Source organism: Vespula vulgaris, chromosome 3, assembly GCF_905475345.1.
Source record: "Vespula vulgaris chromosome 3, iyVesVulg1.1, whole genome shotgun sequence".
Taxonomy (NCBI): domain Eukaryota; kingdom Metazoa; phylum Arthropoda; class Insecta; order Hymenoptera; family Vespidae; genus Vespula; species Vespula vulgaris.
Genome location: NC_066588.1, coordinates 8,405,001 through 8,425,181, shown reverse-complemented (window position 1 = coordinate 8,425,181; position 20,181 = coordinate 8,405,001). Strand labels below are relative to the sequence as shown.

The 20,181-nt window shown below is 37.7% G+C and overlaps 2 protein-coding genes and 3 non-coding genes across 5 annotated transcripts in view; 2 read left to right on the top strand and 3 right to left on the bottom strand.

Moving 5' to 3' along the window:
- The first annotated feature begins 1,729 nt into the window (after window positions 1–1,729).
- Window positions 1,730–5,753, top strand: LOC127062814 (chitin deacetylase 1). The gene is made up of 5 exons (XM_050991617.1): window positions 1,730–2,220; window positions 2,970–3,368; window positions 3,459–3,780; window positions 3,886–4,185; window positions 4,266–5,753. The coding sequence occupies exons 1-5, from the start codon at window positions 2,169–2,171 to the stop codon at window positions 4,795–4,797; spliced, it is 1,605 nt and encodes a 534-aa protein (XP_050847574.1). The 5' UTR covers window positions 1,730–2,168; the 3' UTR covers window positions 4,798–5,753.
- A 3,364-nt stretch (window positions 5,754–9,117) lies between these two features.
- Window positions 9,118–9,210, bottom strand: Trnay-gua (transfer RNA tyrosine (anticodon GUA)). Its single transcript has 2 exons — window positions 9,174–9,210; window positions 9,118–9,153 (listed from the first exon to the last, which is right to left on the bottom strand). It is a non-coding gene; the product is annotated as a tRNA-Tyr (tRNA).
- A 108-nt stretch (window positions 9,211–9,318) lies between these two features.
- On the bottom strand, window positions 9,319–9,421 carry Trnay-gua (transfer RNA tyrosine (anticodon GUA)). Its single transcript has 2 exons — window positions 9,385–9,421; window positions 9,319–9,354 (listed from the first exon to the last, which is right to left on the bottom strand). It is a non-coding gene; the product is annotated as a tRNA-Tyr (tRNA).
- Window positions 9,422–9,523: 102 nt separating this feature from the next.
- Trnay-gua (transfer RNA tyrosine (anticodon GUA)) lies at window positions 9,524–9,624 on the bottom strand. The gene is made up of 2 exons: window positions 9,588–9,624; window positions 9,524–9,559 (listed from the first exon to the last, which is right to left on the bottom strand). It is a non-coding gene; the product is annotated as a tRNA-Tyr (tRNA).
- A 7,800-nt stretch (window positions 9,625–17,424) lies between these two features.
- LOC127062872 (chitin deacetylase 1) overlaps window positions 17,425–20,181 on the top strand; it is a 7,424-nt gene continuing 4,667 nt past the window's right edge. The window contains exons 1-3 of the mRNA XM_050991814.1: window positions 17,425–17,564; window positions 18,678–18,810; window positions 19,867–19,997. Coding sequence (XP_050847771.1) covers window positions 17,516–17,564; window positions 18,678–18,810; window positions 19,867–19,997 — 313 coding nt within the window. The 5' untranslated portion in view covers window positions 17,425–17,515. The remainder of the gene's footprint in view (window positions 17,565–18,677; window positions 18,811–19,866; window positions 19,998–20,181) is intronic.

Genomic DNA, 20,181 nt, shown 5'->3' with positions numbered 1-20,181 from the left:
TTTCGTTGATATTACCGCTACTACTGCCTCTTCTTCTTTTCCTTTCACCGGCGAGGCATATGTCACTGCAGGGCCGCACGATCATTTCTTCGAAATGATACCTCTTTCTTCATTTCCTACTCTACAAATATCTATTTCTTCAAAAAAAAAAGAAGAAGAAAAATTAACCTTCGTTTGCTCTTTCTCTTCTTTAATCGAATTAAAAATTAAAAAAATAAAAAAAGTATCGTGGTTTGAAGCGAGGATTCATATTTTTTTAAATAATTCCTTTATCAAATTATTAATTTCTATAAAAAAGAAAACGAAAACGACTCCACCATGTCGATATGATATTTCGATTGCAAGATTTCTTATTGAGGAAGTCAACCAACTCCCGCTGCGATCGAAATTTATTGCCTGTTGCCAACGACAAATAAATCTTTGATCTTGATAAAAGAGCGACTCGATGTGGTATAACAATTGTGGGTCATCGATGGGAAAATAAAATGTTTCCTCGAGTGTTCAACTTCGCTACGATTTAATAGAGGAATACGTGAACTATGTATTTGAAATACACGACTAATATGTCAGACATAGTCACGAGTCGTTGCCGATAGCTAGCAAAGGGTAAATTCCATCGGGAGAATTTCTCAATGGATTCGAGTCGATCATCGAAACGTATTTTTTAAATAAATTACAAAAACACTCGATATTGTAATTATCTCGTGAAAATTTGTTAAAAAAAAAAAATTCGTTACAAAATTTCGAATGATTCGAAATAATCAACGAATCATTGCTGGAAATCTTTATAACTATAAAAGACACAAGCCTGTAATAAATCTGTATTATAGAGTCTGACACAAAGTGTTCGAATAAGGTTACACCCATCCTGAATCGACGTTGTTCTGCCAAAGGAGCTGGAAGATTCGCAAGAGTGCGAATCTGGCATTCACTTCTCTTCTTCTCTCTTTATTTCTCTCTCTCTCTTTCTCTTTCTTTTTTCTCTCTTTTCTTACCGACCTCAGCAGGACATACGAGATGGTGCAATAATCGCGTTTTGCGTACGCTAACGTCGTTTACGTCGTCCGAAACTGGCAGATGGGTTGGCTTGAAACTGGCAAACTACTTCTTCCTCTTTTCACTTTGACATTTGAGAAAAAGGAGAAGCCCGTCTTCGAAATCGACCCTAACTCTCCACCCGTTACATCGAAATGTGATTCGATCAACGAACGTGCCACATCAAAATTACATAATTTATATAAACGCTGTTGATCTCTCTCTCTCTTTCTCTTTCTTTTTCTCTCTCTCTCTCTCTCTCTCTCTCTCTCTCTCTCTCTCTTCCTCAGTCACATGGACTCTTTCTTACTCGTTTCGCGGCAAGGATACTCAACGTGATCGATGAACGAGCACGCGTCAGGTGACTCGAAACCTCGAACCTTGAAGTTCAAGAGTTAACAGGCAAGTCAAACAACGAGTTGATAATTCGATCGTTGGTCATGCAATTTTTTAGGTAGACTTCGGTTATAGAAACTCTATCGTGGATAGAATTATAATGAAAAAGGAAACTTTTGCCAATGAATAGTTGTAGTAACTCTTAGCCATCCCAAAGGGAGGAGGATCGGCCGAGTTGTTCGTACGTACCTGGATAAGAATCGACAGGCAAGCAGAAAACGTGTGCGACGCTAGAGAAAGAGGGGACCAGAAAGGATTGTAGTGGTGGTAGCAATATAAGGCCCAACGAGTGGCGGGCTTCAGCCAGTCCGTGAACGGTACCTACACCTTCAAGGTCCGCGTCCTTGAAGGCTATCTTACCCTCGGATATACGATCATCTTCAGGCAGTATCGTCGACCTTAGATCCTTTCGAGCGCCCGCGAGCGCCTCCAACGACGGTTCTTCCGATTCTAAACTTTCATAAACACCCCTTCTTTAGCCTCTTGATATCCTTAAAAACCATCAACAGAAGTGACCATCTTCAGTCGAATCTAAAAAAAACACTTCTTTCGTTCTTCGCAACCCCCCAATTACTTCGCTTTCGAAGTGATCGTGCTAGACAAGAGAAAAAGACAAAAAGACAACGGCAAAGACGATAAGAACACAAGAGAAACGAAGAGCCAAGGTGATAAAAGCTTGTGAAACGAAAGGACAAGGTTTTCCCAGGAAGAATTTTACTGTGCTTTAAAGCTCGAGGATGAGGTCCTCGTTGGTTCTATTCTTCGCGGTGGCAGTCTTCGCTTATACCGGTGAGTTTGAATCGTCGATCAATGTGATCCGTGATAAACAAATAGGATCGATTTTTGATCAGGTAGATTAATTTAGGATGACGAACATCTGTTTGCTCGATCGGTGAATAGATTAATACTTTTAAGCAACGATCGATAGTCGAGCGAGGGTAATTCGTTAATTCGTTTAAGATTTTCACGATTACCTATTCGAAAGTCAATCATTTCTACGAGGAATCTCGAGAAAACACTGACGCGAAACGCATCGCTTGGATTCAAAATGGCGGAAATGAGTATAGGAGTCAGTACCCTCTTTGAATTTCCCTGCTCTTTGACGGAGTGACGCGTTCGAACACTTTCCTGATCGCTCGCTCGGACTTTCCGGCTCCAATCGAGAACTCGAAAGCGAGAGAAAATATCTTGACGCGAATTCTGGCGAGTACGAGACGTTAAGTTGCATAAGAGATTAGAGCGTGAAAGCCTCGGTCGGTCCCGGATGGGTGACGTCACTGCCGTGCCCTGCCGTCTGAAAAAGCAGCAGTGGGGGGACAACTTTCCCCGTTTGTCGCTTTGCCGTACGAGCTATACTCGAGAACTCGTGGAACCAAAAACGCGTAAAACGCGATACGTTCACCGTGGAAGGTCGCTTTGCTTTCGGTTACGATCGAAACGTTCTCGCAAGGATTTTTCTAACGGTCGTTAATTATCCAAATACCTTAACCTTGAAATATCTCATAAAGAACAAACGTTATAAATACCTCTATCTTTAGAGGGCTTCACTCGAGTGAAAAGACAGGAAGACAAGAAGGAAGAGAGTTTCGAGAACGAAATCTGCAAGGAAAAGGAGGCTGGAGAATGGTTCAGATTGGTAGCCGGCGAGGGCGACAACTGTCGGGACGTTATTCAATGCACGAGTTCCGGTCTCCAAGCTATACGATGCCCGGCTGGTCTTTACTTCGACATCGAGAAGCAAACGTGCGATTGGAAGGACTCGGTGAATAACTGCAAACTTAAAAATAAGGAGAGGAAATCGAAGCCTCTTCTGTATACCGAGGAACCTCTCTGCCAAGATGGATACTTGGCCTGTGCCGATCAGTCCTGTATAGAGAGAGGATTGTTCTGTAACGGCGAGAAGGATTGTACCGATGGATCCGACGAAAATATTTGTGGTAAGTTCGAGAACTCGATTCTCTGATTAGAGCGGTCTCTAATAGATCGAACGATGATCCTACGTCATTAACTTTTCATCCTGATCACAGACATGGACAACGATCCGAACAGCGCTCCTCCTTGTGACCCTGCCGTCTGCGTACTTCCCGATTGCTTCTGCTCCGAAGATGGAACGAGCATCCCCGGTGATCTTCCGGCCAAGGACGTGCCGCAGATGATTACGATAACCTTCGACGATGCCATCAACAACAACAATATCGGTCTCTACAAAGAGATCTTCAACGGAAAACGCAAGAATCCTAATGGTTGCGACATCAAGGCCACCTTCTTCGTCTCTCACAAATACACTAATTACTCGGCTGTGCAAGAGATGCACAGGAAAGGCCATGAGATTGCGGTACACTCGATCTCGTAAGCAAAAACACTTTTTCTAACCGACGACGATGCACGATGTTATAATATTACCTGTAACTCGATGACTCCGATTGGATACTAATAATTCTTTTCATTTTTTAGTCATAACGATAACGAACGCTTCTGGTCTAACGCTACGGTTGACGAATGGGCCAAAGAAATGGCTGGTATGAGAGTCATCGTCGAGAAGTTCGCCAACATAACTGACAATACTGTCGTTGGTGTCAGAGCACCGTATCTTCGAGTAGGTGGCAACAATCAGTTCACGATGATGGAAGAACAGTCCTTTTTATACGATTCGACGATCACTGCGGCACTGAATAATCCACCTCTCTGGCCTTACACCATGTACTTCAGGATGCCTCATCGTTGCCATGGAAATCTTCAGCATTGTCCGACGAGGTGAGTTTCATCTTCGAAAAAAGAAAACTTAAAGAAGCAAAAGAAATAAGAGAAAATATGACGATTAAATTCTTACTCAGATCGCATGCTGTGTGGGAAATGGTGATGAACGAATTGGATCGTCGCGAGGACCCACAAAACGATGAATATCTTCCTGGATGCGCTATGGTCGACTCTTGCAGCAACATCTTGACCGGAGATCAATTCTTGGACTTCCTTAATCACAATTTCAATCGTCATTATCAACAAAACCGCGCGCCTCTTGGTCTCTATTTCCATGCTGCCTGGTTAAAGAACAATCCTGAATTCCTCGACGCTTTCCTTTACTGGATCGATGACATATTGGAAAACCAAAAAGACGTTTACTTCGTAACGATGACCCAAGTGATCCAATGGATCCAGAACCCTCGTACTATCTCCGAATCTAAAAACTTCGAGTCCTGGAAAGAGAAATGTGTCGTCGATGGACCACCAGCCTGTTGGGTTCCCCATACTTGTAAATTAACTGCGAAAGACATCCCTGGGGAGACCATAAATCTTCAGACTTGCGTACGTTGCCCCAACAACTACCCCTGGATCGATGACCCCACAGGCGATGGTTTCTACTTGTAAAAAAGTATCGTCTCCTCGTTCCTTCTTCTCGTCTAAGTCAATTCTTCTACCCCTTTCTTACGTTCGTCCCTACATATCCGCCGCGTCCTAATTAGCTCGTTCCGTACCGAACGTGCCTTGCCCTTTCCGAATTTCGTGATGGAACATGTGGCGTCTGGACGATCGCCGACTGACACTCCTGCGTGTTGAGACTTCAATTTCAAGATCGACAATCACGAGATCATAATAATCGACTAACGATCGTAACAGGGATCTCTTTTCAAAATCTCGGAAGAAAGAGAGAGATAGATAGATAAAGATAGAAATGGGATCGTCGAGAGAGATTAATCATCTTTCGATCGGCTACATTCTTAACGCGCGCCAGCGCCAGAGATCTGTGATAAATCCTCGAACTCGTGTCCTTGAGATTTTTGGGAAGACAAAGACCAGGATATATAAAAGACGGCGACGAAGACAATGACGAGAGTATTCGCGGAATTCAAGCCACGTCGGCGACGCTAACATAATTTCTTTTCTCCCACCCTTCTTCTTGTTCTTCTTTTTGTCCATTTATCCAATACCCCAATCCCAGCGTCTTTCATAGTCTTGAAGAGAAACTGCGGACCCATTAAAACAGTTGGGCTCTACGGCAACGCTCGATGTATAATATAATAAGACGCACGTCCTTGCCTTTTCCTAAGACATCCTTTATTTTCTTTCCTCGCTTCTCCCATCTTACATCTTTCGGAGAGAAGACCCACCCCCTTTCGCTCTTTTTAATGGAACACCCTTATATTTTTCTAAGGGTCGACCAGACTATATATGTATATATATATATATATATATATATATATATATATATATGTATATAAATATTAAATATTATTGCGTATGTATATTTTTAAAGAAATAAGTGATAGTACCAACATCGTTTACAAAAGAATGAACCTTTAATAAAAGATCCCGATAAATTTGAACGAGTCTACTTGCCGTTTTAACCCTTTCCCTTCGATACTTGGACAAAACACACGTGGGTGGATAAGGTCGCCAACCAGCCTCGGCCTTAATTCCATCCTCTTCGTCAAAGAATAAACCGTATTAAGATCAAGGCCATTCTCTAACTAGGATGACTTATTAAAGATCGAGAATCACTTACGATCGCGGCTAGTAGGTAAAAAAAATCTCAGTTAACTTTCTCTCTTTATTAAAGATAATTAATAAACGATGGTTCTTCCGTTAGAACTCACCCACGATTAAATCAAGATTAATAAAACTCCTAATGAATAAAATCCACGATAGAAACTCGTTTCTCCGAGTTAAAAATACTATGCTCGATCATCGGCCAAGATTACCTCTTTCTTTTTCCTACGGAGATAACTACCTACGATACATCTTATTATATTCTAAAATAAAGCGTCTAATAAAGTAGTTAATTATAATTACAGTTTTATGAAATGAGTTACACATCATGTTGCGAAACCGGAGGAATATAACGTTCATTTGAATCCGCTTAAGATAGAAGATACCACGAATGCTTACATTACGCATTCCATAGAGATGCTTGCATTCGTGAGTCCCTAACAGCGACCATTTGTTATTATAACGTAGTACGCAAGGTACTACGGCACTTGTTAATGCAATCTCGAAAGTTGTCAAGTTATCCTTAATAAATGAACGTCTTAATAATCGATCATAAAGTAAGAAATCAAAGACATCGTCTAATCGTCGTAAAACTCCTTATGTAGCTATTTACAGAAAGGATAATCGTTGGATCGTCCGTATAGAATTCCATCACTTTCCATGCGGAGAGAAGAGGTAGCCAAAGAGAGAGAGAGAGAGAGAGAGAGAGAGAGAGAGAGAGAGAGAGAGAGAGAGAGAGAGAGAGAGAGAGAGAGAGAGAGAGAGAGAGAGAGAGTGGGAGAAAGAAAGAGAGAGTGAGAGGGAGATGACAGTGCGGATGAAGGTGGGACGAGAAAAAAAATATCAGTAACCTCGTGAAATACCAACCAGCCGACACTGCTGTAGTCTCACCAACGACGATTGCATTCCAATGCAGCCTTTCTTCTTTCGATCCTTTAAGCGCCATTTCCACATACAGGACACAAATAAGGTGTCTTTTAACATCCAACATTTTTTCAACTCGTCGCACGCGACCGACCCCGTTTTGTATAGTTCCATGTAGCTTCGTAATTCTTTTGATCGTCAATGTGAAAGAGAAAAAGAAAAAGAAAGAGAAAGAGAGAGAAAGAGAGAGAGCTAAGAAGAGATAGAAAAAAGAGAAAAAATATCTAATACCTCTCGAATATATTATAAATATATATATATATATATATATATATGATAAATGACAAGAGAGATGTAATAATCCTATATGATCATCTTCTCGACGATGATAGCCATCCCGCGACACTCTCGTAATAGAAAGTTTCTCTCCGCGAAGTAGCGTTCTTCCGCTCGCACGCACTTACGTGATCATCGCAGATCGATTTTTCTTATCTCATGTAAATGCGACATCCTACCCACGATGAAATTCCTTTCATGAGCCGACGCATAGATTTCGTAACGCTATTCGTTTTGCATCTCGGTCGAATAGAACCGGTAGTCATCTTCCTTTTCTTCCGATCATTTTAGATATGATAGACAATACAACTTTCTCATACTCATTTGTTAATTAATTAGTAACACTGAGTTCGTGTATATAGATATAATCATAATTAATTGTAATATTCCCATTAAATAATTTTTCCAAGAGAAACTTATTACTCGGTTATTCGAATATTATCATTCGAATCAACTATGAATATGAAAAATAGCGAGCTAACGAAGCTCTCATATACTTGGAGCAATGGTTACGGTTGGACCTGAAAATCTCGCGCAAGCGAAAGTAGAGAAAGCTGACTATCTCGGTATAACGGCAAGGCCGTTCCCGGTTATAAGTCGAAAGGCGCGTTCGAAGCCACTCGGGATGCCAAAGAGATCACGTGCGACGATCTGTTCTCATGCACCATCATTTATTGATTCTTCTTCTCTCATTTTATCGTTCACTTACAACAATTCCATTCGAAACAAATTCGCTTCTCTAAAATTTATCCATAACCTTTCACAAAAGGGAAATGCTTAAGGGATCATACGTAATTAAAATTAAATGTTATTAAAAAGAAAAACAAAAAAACGATTTTTTAGAAATATTTTTTATCTTGTGATATTATTCTTTAAAAATATTCATCAGGAAATTCCAAAAATTAACAAAGTTATAAGTGACCTCGCCAAGTTCAACATTACATGTACCCTTAAACTTTAAAAACTGTTTTCTTTGAAAAATTATTGCAACGATTTCAATGAAAGTTGACATGATTATTTTACGTATCATTATTTGATCTTTGTCATACGGAAAATGTTTTAAGGATCGTAGATTTTCTTTAATCATTAAAAAACTATTACAATTTTTTATCGAAAATCATGATTCGATTCGTGATATTTTGTGATTAAGTGAAAATATTAGACATCGGCTTCGTGAAACACTGATTTTTTAATATACTTTAAAAGCTTTTCGGTTTTTTCATTTTGATAATGTCCTAAGGAAACATTATTGGTACCGCAAAAGCCACAAACACCATAAGAAACGACTCTGCTTGATTAGACATCGGTAACTACAACGGAAAAACAGATAACTTCAATTTTTTGTTTTTGAGATATATTCCTCAAAGTATAGATTATTAAAAATATTTAATATTTTGTTATTAATAAAATAAATTCAAAGAAATCATAAAAATTTTTTTAGACTATCTAAGTATATATAACTTCTTAAATAGCAATCGAGATCGAGGCAAATAATTTTCAATAATTACGTATGCATCTAAGATGCTACATCGATGTTCGTTGTGTCCCAGTCAAAATGTATGCCGGTGAAACTGACATTCTACTAGGTCAGTGGGTGACTAAAGTTATCTTTCATAGTAGTTATAAATGATTATTATAATATATTATATCTCTCCCCTCTTACAATCTTCATTTCTTGTCAAATTATACGAATAGAGCACACGTATACCTACTTATTCTTTCAAACAATTTTTATCTTATTCATTGAAAAAAAAAATTATATGATTTAAAGATAATAATATTATATTTAAATCATATTATATATGATATAATAATAAAACTTATGGAATTAAATGACTACAATCATCGCGAGTCTAACGTTTTTGTAAAATAATACAGATCATAAATATTTTCTGTGAAAAAAAAAATAAAGAAAAGTAAAAAATTGGTATTATAATTCCGACAAAATAAAATTATTCCTAAATTAAAATAAGGGAGAACAAAATTAAAAAAAAATAAGTTTCCTTCGAGCCGGATTTGAACCAGCGACCTATGGATGTCCAATATCGATTAACCAACTACAGTCCACCGCTCTACCAACTGAGCTATCGAAGGCTTATGATTTCAGGGTGTAAGCTAACACTTTATATGTTACATTAATTGTATTAAAATATAAAAAGAAATAATATAGATTAATTGTTCTATAAGATAAAGAAAAAAATATCCTTCGAGCCGGATTCGAACCAGCGACCTATGGATTTCCATGTACATTTTATATAAATTAATCGACTACAGTCCACCGCTCTACCAACTGAGCTATCGAAGGCTTATGATGATTCAATTTCGCTCGTACCTACCTTATTTAAATCGTTATTACCACGAAGTAAAATAAAATATATATTTCCCTTGATTTAAATGAGAAAAAATATCCTTCGAGCCGGATTCGAACCAGCGACCTATGGATACCTGTCTATCATATTATTGATTTCCAACTACAGTCCACCGCTCTACCAACTGAGCTACCGAAGGCTTGTGCCTCGTACAGTTATATCACCCCTGAGTTATCCAGGTTACAATTAAAATAAATAAAAATAATTATACACTTACATATTTTATTTCAAAATGTTTCTTCGAACCTTATTTATACCAATGTAATTTATGGATGTCTAATTATCAGATATGTATAATAATTAACTACATTACACTGTTATACCATCTGAGCTACCGAAGGATGTTATACAATTAATTTGATTCACCTCTCATTTTTCATTCATCAATTGGAGAACGTCATTTGGAAAATTCATGTATTCAACGTCTTACGTATAAATTATATGAAATAACGATATCTTTAACAAGCACTGGTATGAGTAATATCCTCCCCTTTTTTTTTGCTTTACACGATGTAAGGATCGACAGGAACATAATAACAATTTTCATTCCGCTACCAGGCATTTTACACAGATATCGTTCCACCTGGCCGAACATAAGTTCTCTTTTCACTGCACCTAGTACAATGATACGATTGTCGAGCTCGCTCGTGTAAAGTAACCACAAGAATAACCACCGTGTCCGCTTCTCGGACTTAATGGGAAATAAATTACATGTGGAAAATACTATTAGTTAAACCTGTTTATAAGAAGGTAAATTTTTGAAAGATAAAGAGATACATCAGCGATCATTTTAATGAATACAGATACGAAGCTAAAAGGATTACAATTTAATACAGGAATTTAAATAAAACAAAAGGAGAATTCGTTAAGGTTGCTAAGGTTTGAAGAATTATTCAAGGAATCTGATTCTCTCGAACGACCATTCATTTCTTTTTCGCATCCCCATAACCTTGAGACGATTTAAGAGGCCGACGAGTCACGTCCTTCGATATGAAAAACAAGAATCAAATTGACTCGTCCACCGCAGAGAGCATATCTGCGAGTCGAATTACCTTCGATAGAAATTCACCTTGATTATCGAGTAACCCAATTAAGTAATATAAAAACGTATCGGGCTATATAAGTTGCGATTTCAAGAGTCTATTGCTTATGCAAGCCAAAACTCTGTATTCGAGTAATTCGTTGCATTATTCTAGAGGCATGCACCACACCTCTTCTTACACCCACGCACATACCACGGCCTTTCCCTTCGAGGAAGTCTTCCAAGCGAGTTCCTCTCATAAAGGAGATCTCGTCTTACTCCTATCACTGATCAATCATCGATTGGACACGGAAGGATTTACGTATAATAGTATAGAAAAAGAAAAAAAAACAAACACAAAGATAAGAACTTCTACTATATAAATTGTAAAGTTTTCTATTTCATCAAAGATCACTAATCATTTTTAATAAGCACAATATTTCTCGTAACGGGATATTTCAGCAATATTTTAAGACACTATCGCATTATCTCTGTGTATACGGGGTCATTCTCATCCTCACGCATCAGATTATATCTTCACGAGATCGCAAATGAGAGTTCCCCTTCTCCAAAAAAAAAAACCGACGATTCTGCATCCTCCCTCGCGAGCCCGGTTTACATGACGTACGATATTTGACAGTGAAAGTTATCCGTGTTCGGATATAGAGTTGAAAAAATAGCACGTACGTACATATATGTACGTACACTTTATATTTACCAGTTTAATAATTTAGAACACTTATGACCAGTAGTGAAATCATTATCATTCATCAAAGAACATGTTAATGCCTTTAATCTTATAGATTTCTTTTTATTATGTATAAATAATCGAATTTATTAGTAGTCAATTAGTATTGGAGCATATTAGATATCAAACTGAATTGGTAGTAGAGATCGCAGACAAGAACCGAGTCCATTGGAAAACATGGAGTCAAGTATCCAAGCGGATACCAACCAACCGTCCGACCCTGTGGACGAAGAACCGGTGAAAGTGACAAGAGGCAAGGTCGTCCAAAGCGAGTCGTTACAAAATCAGGAATTCCTCGAAAATAAGCGATTCTCCAGCGATCGTTCAAATCCTAACCAATCTTCCTATCACTAAACTGAACTTATCTAAATATCGCAAATTAAAAATTGCTAAGCGATCTTTATCTACTTAAAGAACGATAACCTTCTCTCTCTCTCTCTCTCTCTCTCTCTCTCTCTCTCTTTCTCTCTCTCTCTTTCTCTCTCTCTGTCTTTCTTTATTTCTCTTTTTCTTTCTTTCTCTCTCTCTCTCTCTCTCTTTCTTTCTGTCTCTTCATAAAAGACTTATATATCTTCGAGTTATAGAAAAAGTAAGTCGAAATGCGAACTGAATTGCTAATATGTTGAGACAACGAAACGAGACAATTTTGAAAGATCTTTAAAGATTATCGTAACGACGATTCGTCGGAGAAACGAGAAGAGAAGAAGTCTCGCAATGAAATTGCCGGAAGGAATGAAAGAAAGTCCTTTCAACGACCCGAATTTTACGATCCACCTTTCTAAATTGGCCTTCGAATTTTGTTAATCGCTTGAAATATTGGTAGCTTGCGAAATTGCAAAGTTTTCAATTTTTCTTTGAAAATCTCACGTGTTCGCGTTGCATCGATATTATGATCGATATTATGAAAGTTATTGATAAGGGTAAGAGGGAAGGGGAGAAGGGATTTTCTAAGAACTCCTTGAGCTGCGGAAAGTTTTACGAAAAAAATAAATAGATATGGTACTTCAAGGTAATTGAAAGACGAGTCATCAGCCGCTTCGACGAAAAACGTTTGCACATGTTGCGTTTTACAGGCATCGATTTGTATCGATATATCGGTCTGACCGTGATGCCGTTGATTACGAGGAATAACGGAAGGCTGTTTCTGCAAGGTTAACCACCTTTCTTCTCGCTTATGGACACATGTCACCGATTGGCGTAGCTTATTAGACAGAATTTCTCTTATCGATAATTCTCCGGACGAGACTGACATTGTTTAAACTATTGTACGAACGATCTTGGACTTTGTCGAGGTAACTATCTGAACGAGCAATCGTATTCGCGTATATTATTCATCGCAGCTTCGTTTTAAATACATCGTACATTGTTGCACTCTACCATTCTAATTCCATTTCTAATCACGTTCATATACCGCGAACAAGCGGCTTCGCTCGAAAACGAATGCCACGAAGAAATAACGGGAAAAGTTACAACGGTAAATCGTTCTTTTACGAAGAATTAATATCCTTTTTCTTTCCCTCTCTCTCTCTCTTTTACTTCCCTTATGCGCGACAACTGAATTGCTTTTTACGCGAAATCAAAGCGTAGAAATCGTGTGCGTCTTTCGACTCGTTCCAATGGCAGTTACTAGAATTTGGTATAACTTTCGTAAACTTCTTTAAAAGAAACGGATGGACAAGCGATTATACAATATAAGCGACTCATCTCACGTAGGTAAAGAATTTCTCTTTCGATTAACGTCAAAATCATGGAGACTACTACACACTGAATAATTCAACAAACAAAATAAAAATCAAATCTTATCGTTATGTTTTATATAACGTCGTTTGAAATCGTCAAGAATTTATCATTTTTATTGAATTATTCGATCATGGAGTATATCAATCTAGATAGAATTGTTCGTAGGAAGATTTATGTAATCTCAATAGTTCGTATTAAAATTATGTTATCCTCTTTTGAAATATTAATTAAATAAGTTCCAACTGAGCGATTTTTCCTTATAGATTTAAAATCGAAACAACGGAAGGCTGATTCTGCAAGGCAAACCACCTTTCTTCTCAACAGTGATGGCATGCCGTAACGCGACGGTTAACTCAACTACGGTAATTCGATACAAGACTAATCGCGAACTAGACAAGTACAGGATGGGAGGCATTTAATTCCATCGACACGCTTTACTCCTCGTCGGATCTCCGTACTCGTCATAATTGAGTTTCTCCTTCGATTTTTTATCAGAAAATCTGCCGAGTCGAGGTAACGCGCTCTCGAAATGCAAAAGGCTACTTTCAGACTTTTTCCACGCTGGGAAGTCCATGCGAATTGAACAAACGCTCGAGAAAGTGAGCACAAGTGAGAATAATCGAATCCTCATCGCCGCATATACAGGATGTAAGAAATATGGCGAGTTGGTTATACTTACACAAACCCGTTTTACTCGTCGAATCGTTCCGAAATCGTCTATACGTAGATACAAAAGGAAAGAAAACAAAACGAAAGAAAGAAAGACAAGAAAATCTCGCCAAAGTCGATCGACCTATGATCATTTGAATGAATACGTGTCGTACGTAAGCAGCCCACGATTTTGGTTACACTCTGTATACAAACGTTGTGTCGGCGAGAAAGAGGTAAGTTTCGAAATACGAGATGTGCATAATTATACTCGCCTACTTACACATTAGTATTATAGGTATTATACATGCATCGAGAATGTAACGAAGTTTCATTTATTTCTGGCACGCCCTAAACTACCTGCTTATTCTGTGATGGTCACTCTTCACAACAGCTTTTTCAGGTTTGGATAAATATATATATATATAAAAATATACCTCTTTCTCTTTCTTTTCCTTTTTTTCTTTTCCTTTGTTTCTCGAAATACCATTCACGTCATCGAAGAAGCCTCGGCATTTCGATTCGTTCTCATACGATCGAGAAAATCTCAGGAAAGGCCAAGTAAACGGGTCAGATCGTTGTAGGTGATGAAACGAATCGATTCTATTCGAGTCACGCGACAGAAACAGAGGACTCGTTCGCATGAGCGACGCGCAATGTCGTCAACATGATTTTCACCTTGACCGTGTACAGGTCATTGTCTGCTACTTTTCGATACTTTAAAGCGTTCATTAAAAGTCAAACTTGAACGAGATCTCAAGCGAGAGATCACGTTGAAATATTGTTTAAAAGAACCATCGATCGTCTCTATATAATTGTCTATTAATCAATCTAAAATATAATCCTCGCTAAGGTTTATAGAGATATTCTTGTAGACATTTCGTAAAGAAATAAAGAAATCTATAAAAGTTATTGATGAAAAAGAAAGGAAGAAAAAAATGTCCAAGCTAAAAAAGTTTCGTCTTAGGAAGAATAACAGGAGGTTAATGTGCCGTGGCAATATGGCGCTTGCAAAGATGAAGTAGACACCATTTTAAAATGCCGACTGCCAATTGACATTTATCCTCTGCACGTAAGAGTATCTACGTCGTCACCGTTTTGTCCTAGACAAGATAGTAACGTATCCTCGCGATCCATAAGATCTAATCCGTCTTTCGTAATAGCTCATCGGCCATGCTCTTTAACCAAGGCTCATGAGCTAGCATCTCATGACTTTTAAAAAAAAGGAAGTAGTTACCAATACCACAAGGACCTCTCGCCGAGCGAAACGAACAACGAAATGAAATGCGATTTCGATGCTTGTGATTGATTTTCGTATCGTTCAAATATTTAAACACTTTCAAACGATACTCTCCTACGATACCGGTTTCATATGTTATATAATAGGTATATCTGTAATAATGGGCTCTCTTAACATTCTCTCGAAATCTCTCGAAATCATCTTCAAGAGATCAAAGATAACATCACATATAATAACATCATAAGATTTATTATGACAGAGAGAAGTTTGTTTCTAAGGGTGTTTCTCTGTTAGATTCTCTGTGAGTCTCTATGAGACTCTGAAAATCATTCGAGGTTCGTAAATAAGAATTCAGCTAACGTTCGGATCAAGGTTTCACTGTACTTTCTCGACTAGCGCGATTTTCGACGGTCTATGTCCCCTTATGTCTTTCTCTTTCAACATAGGTCAACAGAAAGAGATAGAAATGAATTTTGGTTAATCAAATGAAGGTAAATCGAAAGAGAAAACAAGAGAGAAGAGCTAAATATTAAGGCGAAAAAGAAAGATGCTGGCTAAGATAGAAAGAGAGAGAAACAGAGAGAAAGAGACTGCACACAAATCACTATTCGTGCTCTACGAAAACTGGTTTTCTGCTTCTCTTCGTGATTATTGTATGGTACGCCAGTGAACGTGTGCCCCCATTGGCATCCCGACGCGTGCATCGCGCCAAGGACTTCACGACACGCGTTTAGAAATGCCTCAAAGTTGGATCCTTATGGAACCGTGTGCCCATTAACACATACTTGTCCTTTTCATTTACGAATCGTTGAACATTTATTGTCGATCGAGTGAATTATTCGAAAGACTCCACGATATCTAACAATCACATCTATTGGCACGCATTTCCTTTAATGAATCTTCCGCGTTCTAACATTGTTTTCTTTGAAATACTCTCGTAAAAGACGCTGAGAGAGAAATAGAGACAAATATGGTGCCTCTGGTCTTTGATATAAGCGTATCGAGTAATTCACATACGAGTATATCATGTTGCAGTCTGCTACCAGACGATAATTATCGATCAGGAAATAAGTATGTTTCTGTATAGTTAACTCGATAACTATTTCCATATTTTTCTAACAAATCAATTTTATAGAATCATCGAGTTACTCTCGAAGTAACCTCTATGAATTTTATAAGTAACCAATGACACATTGAACGCTTCGAAACGCATCTTAATCACAAATGTCGATGTTATCCAAAGAAAATATCTAGAGATCATGAATTAGCTACTACTCCAAATATTGATGTAAGAGAAAACAGTTGGCTCGATTAATGAAACGTTGAAAATACGCTATCTTTCGAGACATATGTACCATAGCCGACAACGATGACCTTTATCATATATAAACTGTAAATTTATTGACTGCTTGATCGTGTAACATTTCTCGATAAGTGCGTTGCACGAGCATCGTGTCCTTTAACAAAGACTTCCTGAGTTTCCCGTATCATGAGATTGGATCTTTGCTTTTCCATCAATCTCGTGATAAGAAATTGAACTTCGTGAACTTTAAAAACAAAAAAAATTCATTTGCATTGTCTCCTTCTAAATTTATCCTTCGTTAAATCGTCTTGTCTCTCTTCCCTCTTTATTCTTTTTGGTTACTTTACAATGGAATACATTTCGTGAAACGCCTCTGGCATATAATATAAAACGTTAATCCATATGTTAGCCGAAAGACACAAACTTTGTCAATTGGATATGACCTCGATAATGAAACCGATTCCAGCACACACTCTCTTAGTGTGGTCTCCTTTCATAGTAGACTCTGCCACGGATCGATAAGATCTTTCAAGTGTAAAGAAAAAATGATTATCCACGTTACAATAAACTGAACATTGCTGACTCGATACGATATATTTAACGGCTAACTCAAAGTTTCTGATAAATTCGATAAAAAAACCTTCCATACTTTTACGAAATATAGTGACTATGTTATTTTCCACTTGTGTGCTTATGCTGTGCTATATCTTTACAAAACTATAGCTCGATCGGACGTTTGTAATTACATTTACAGCAAACCGTTTTCTAAACCTCAAAATGAAAGGCAAATCTCTGTGCGAAACCGTTTACGACATTAACAGGTAGTTTCTAATATTTTCGAACGATCTAGAAGCTAAAATGATATTAAAATCACTAGGCAGACACAGATGACGACCTTGTTTTAATTTTAGACAGAAGACTCACGATTCTTTCGTTCTTTTTTCTTTTTTTTGCATTCATCGATAAATTGTTAGCACTCCGATTGTCCTTCCTGATATCCTTGAAAATCGCTTCAGAAAATATTTTCTTAAATTAAAGAATCTATAAGAAAAATTGTCGTAAAGCTTGATTGTACGATCGGTTCATGAGTTCGACGCAAAGTTCGTTCAAAGAAGAATACCATACATGAAACGTAGAACAAGAATCTTAACAATATTTCTTGAATGCTAGCACGAAGGTGGCAGCACGATCCGGAAGGTGAAAGTTCTTACAAAGAAGAGGGAAGGAGTGGTGGTGCATATATAGAGGGGCGAGAGGGCGCGGCTTGTCCAGACGCTTTCCATCCTGACGACGACGACGACCACGACCACGACGACAACGACAACGAACAATGTCGCCGAGGTTGATATTCCTCTTAGGAACCCTCTGTCTATTCGCCGGTGAGTACACCTCAACACTCGTCATTATCCTTTAACGACACATACATCCTCTCTGTCTCAAAAACATCCCCTTTCGTCTCTCTTCGTGATCATTATTTATTTTAAAACGTTAATTTTTCTTAAAAAAACAAAAAAATACGATCGTGAACACTTCAATCAATCTTTAAACTTTCCTCTCTTGAACTCTTCATCTTTGTATATTGAGAAAATTAAATATCATCTCGAAGACGATTAAAAAAGTATAAGGGTAAAATTCTCTGACGGAGACTTCAACGAGTGGTAAAGACTCACTTCGGTACTTTCCTCTTTTCGAATGATATTACTTATTTATGTTATCGTGCTGTAAAATAATTTATTTATTTGTTAAAATACTAGTATTATGTTTGTTGTCGTCTTTTATTAACCATATTATTTCGATTAATAAACGTTTCTTCGTTGATTATTATTAAAATACTATTATACTATCGAAAGAGATATGAAAAAGATAGATAGAGATAGATTGAGATAGAAAGAGAAAGAGTAAGAGAAAGAGAGAGGGAGAAGGTAAAGGAGAAGGAGGAGAGAACATACTTCGGATAACCACCATCGCTTTCCCCGTGCTCGCCCTGACATTTCCAAGACTTTCTACTTCAAGAGTTCGTCGACCTATCCCTAGCGTCTCCGACTTGAGAGTCGCACGACACGATCGCGACATTTTCCACAACTCTCGATCGTGATGCCTTCCACATACGAATGCCACGATATCGACGAAGAAATCGGTATTCGTAACACGTATGTATATACGTTGAAAATAACAATAGAGAAGATGAGAAAGATGAAAAACAAAGGAGCTTAAAGTTACAACGAACCTGTGCATGCCAATTAAAATTACTTCTCAGAATATTTTTATTATTTTGTTCTTTTTTCTTGCTTTTAAATTAACTCAAGAGATATTCAAAATGAAACTCGTTGCATCGAGTGTATAATTAAATTTTTGTTTCTTTTTTTTTTGTCGATTTGAAGAAAACACGATCTCGTTTTCGTGTTATTTATAAACAAGAAAAAATGGAAAAGAATTAATTAATTTACAACAAAGCGATCGGTAATTTTAATAGAGGATTTATTTGCTTCCAGGAGCACAAGTAAGAGCTCAAGATGACGAAGGAGCTGATGAACTCGACGCGAATGCCGAAGAACTTTGCCATGATAGACCAGGAGACGAGTACTTCCGGTTAAACGTTGGTGGAGACTGTCGCGATGTCGTCAGGTAAATTGATAAACATTTCGAAATTGTTCTATCTTGTAATAATCGTTAGCTCGACGAGTGATTACATATCCGTGTACTAAATGTTCAATATCCTTTGAACGTTTTTAAATCATAAACATCGTCTTTATAAACTGGACCAAGTCGGAGAAAGTTTACCACTGACTATAACTTTCGAGATGGTAAACATATTAGAAAATTTTCTAGTAATATAAATCTTTGTTAAATTAATGAATCGATTATGCAACATTAACGAGCTATTTCAAATAGAAAGTATGATACATGAATCTAAACGAGATAATATTTTATACGTGATTTTACACTTGCAAATAAAATGCTGTTGCTTAATCTGTGATTTATCGATCGGCATCTAATAGATGTAAAAATAAAAGAAAGGAAGCTACAAACGAGTAAACTTATATAACAGGACTCGCCAAAGAAACTGAAATAACAGTTTATGTACTTGCTTTCCTTTTCACTTACGATTAATATCCGGTATATATGACGTTTCAATTAAAAGTAAATACGTTCGCTATGATTACTCGAGCGAAGAAATTTTATAATACGTATAGAATAGCTTCTTCGAAAGATTTCCTCGAATAATTAAGACATAGTCGTCAGCTGCCATTTGAAATTTGCAATTATGTCGCATGCAATCTCTTTGAATGAGCTTTCTACAAAAGATGTTGCGTGCACCGATTGCTTCATCGTGTAACGAATACTTACTTAGGAGAGTTCACTGTAATCCGAAATAGACAAAGTTCTGAGAACATTGTATGATTACATTAAACATATATATATATATATATATTTCTCGAGTTTCTAATACCGAGTGGTTTTCTTTAAGTCATTCGATCTCCAAGATACAAGAAGTTACGTTCTCAAGGACTCTAGATTCCGTTAACTGTAGAAAGGCAACGAAAAATATATAATATCTCAAAGAAAAAAGTATTTCATCCTGCGTAGGCCACCGCAATGATGATTTACATGTTTACGAGATGTCTATAACTTAATAACGAACGTACTATTAAAATACGATCTGGGTGAAAATAATCGCAGGTGCGACAAAGCCAGTGAAATCGGCGTTACCAGGTTGGCAACAGTACGATGTCCGACTGGTCTCGCTTTCGACATTGAACGACAAACCTGCGACTGGAAGACAAATGTCAAGAACTGCGAACAACTGGAGAGTAAGCGAAATCCTTTTTATTTACCCCCTTAGACTGAAACGATTCCCTTTTCTGCGTTTACCAGGTGTACAAGATCCGGGCTGAAGCAAATCACGTGTCCCAGTGGGTTGGCCTTTGACTTGGACAAACAGACCTGTGACTGGAAGGGCAAAGTCACCAACTGTGACAAGCTCGAGAGTAAGTC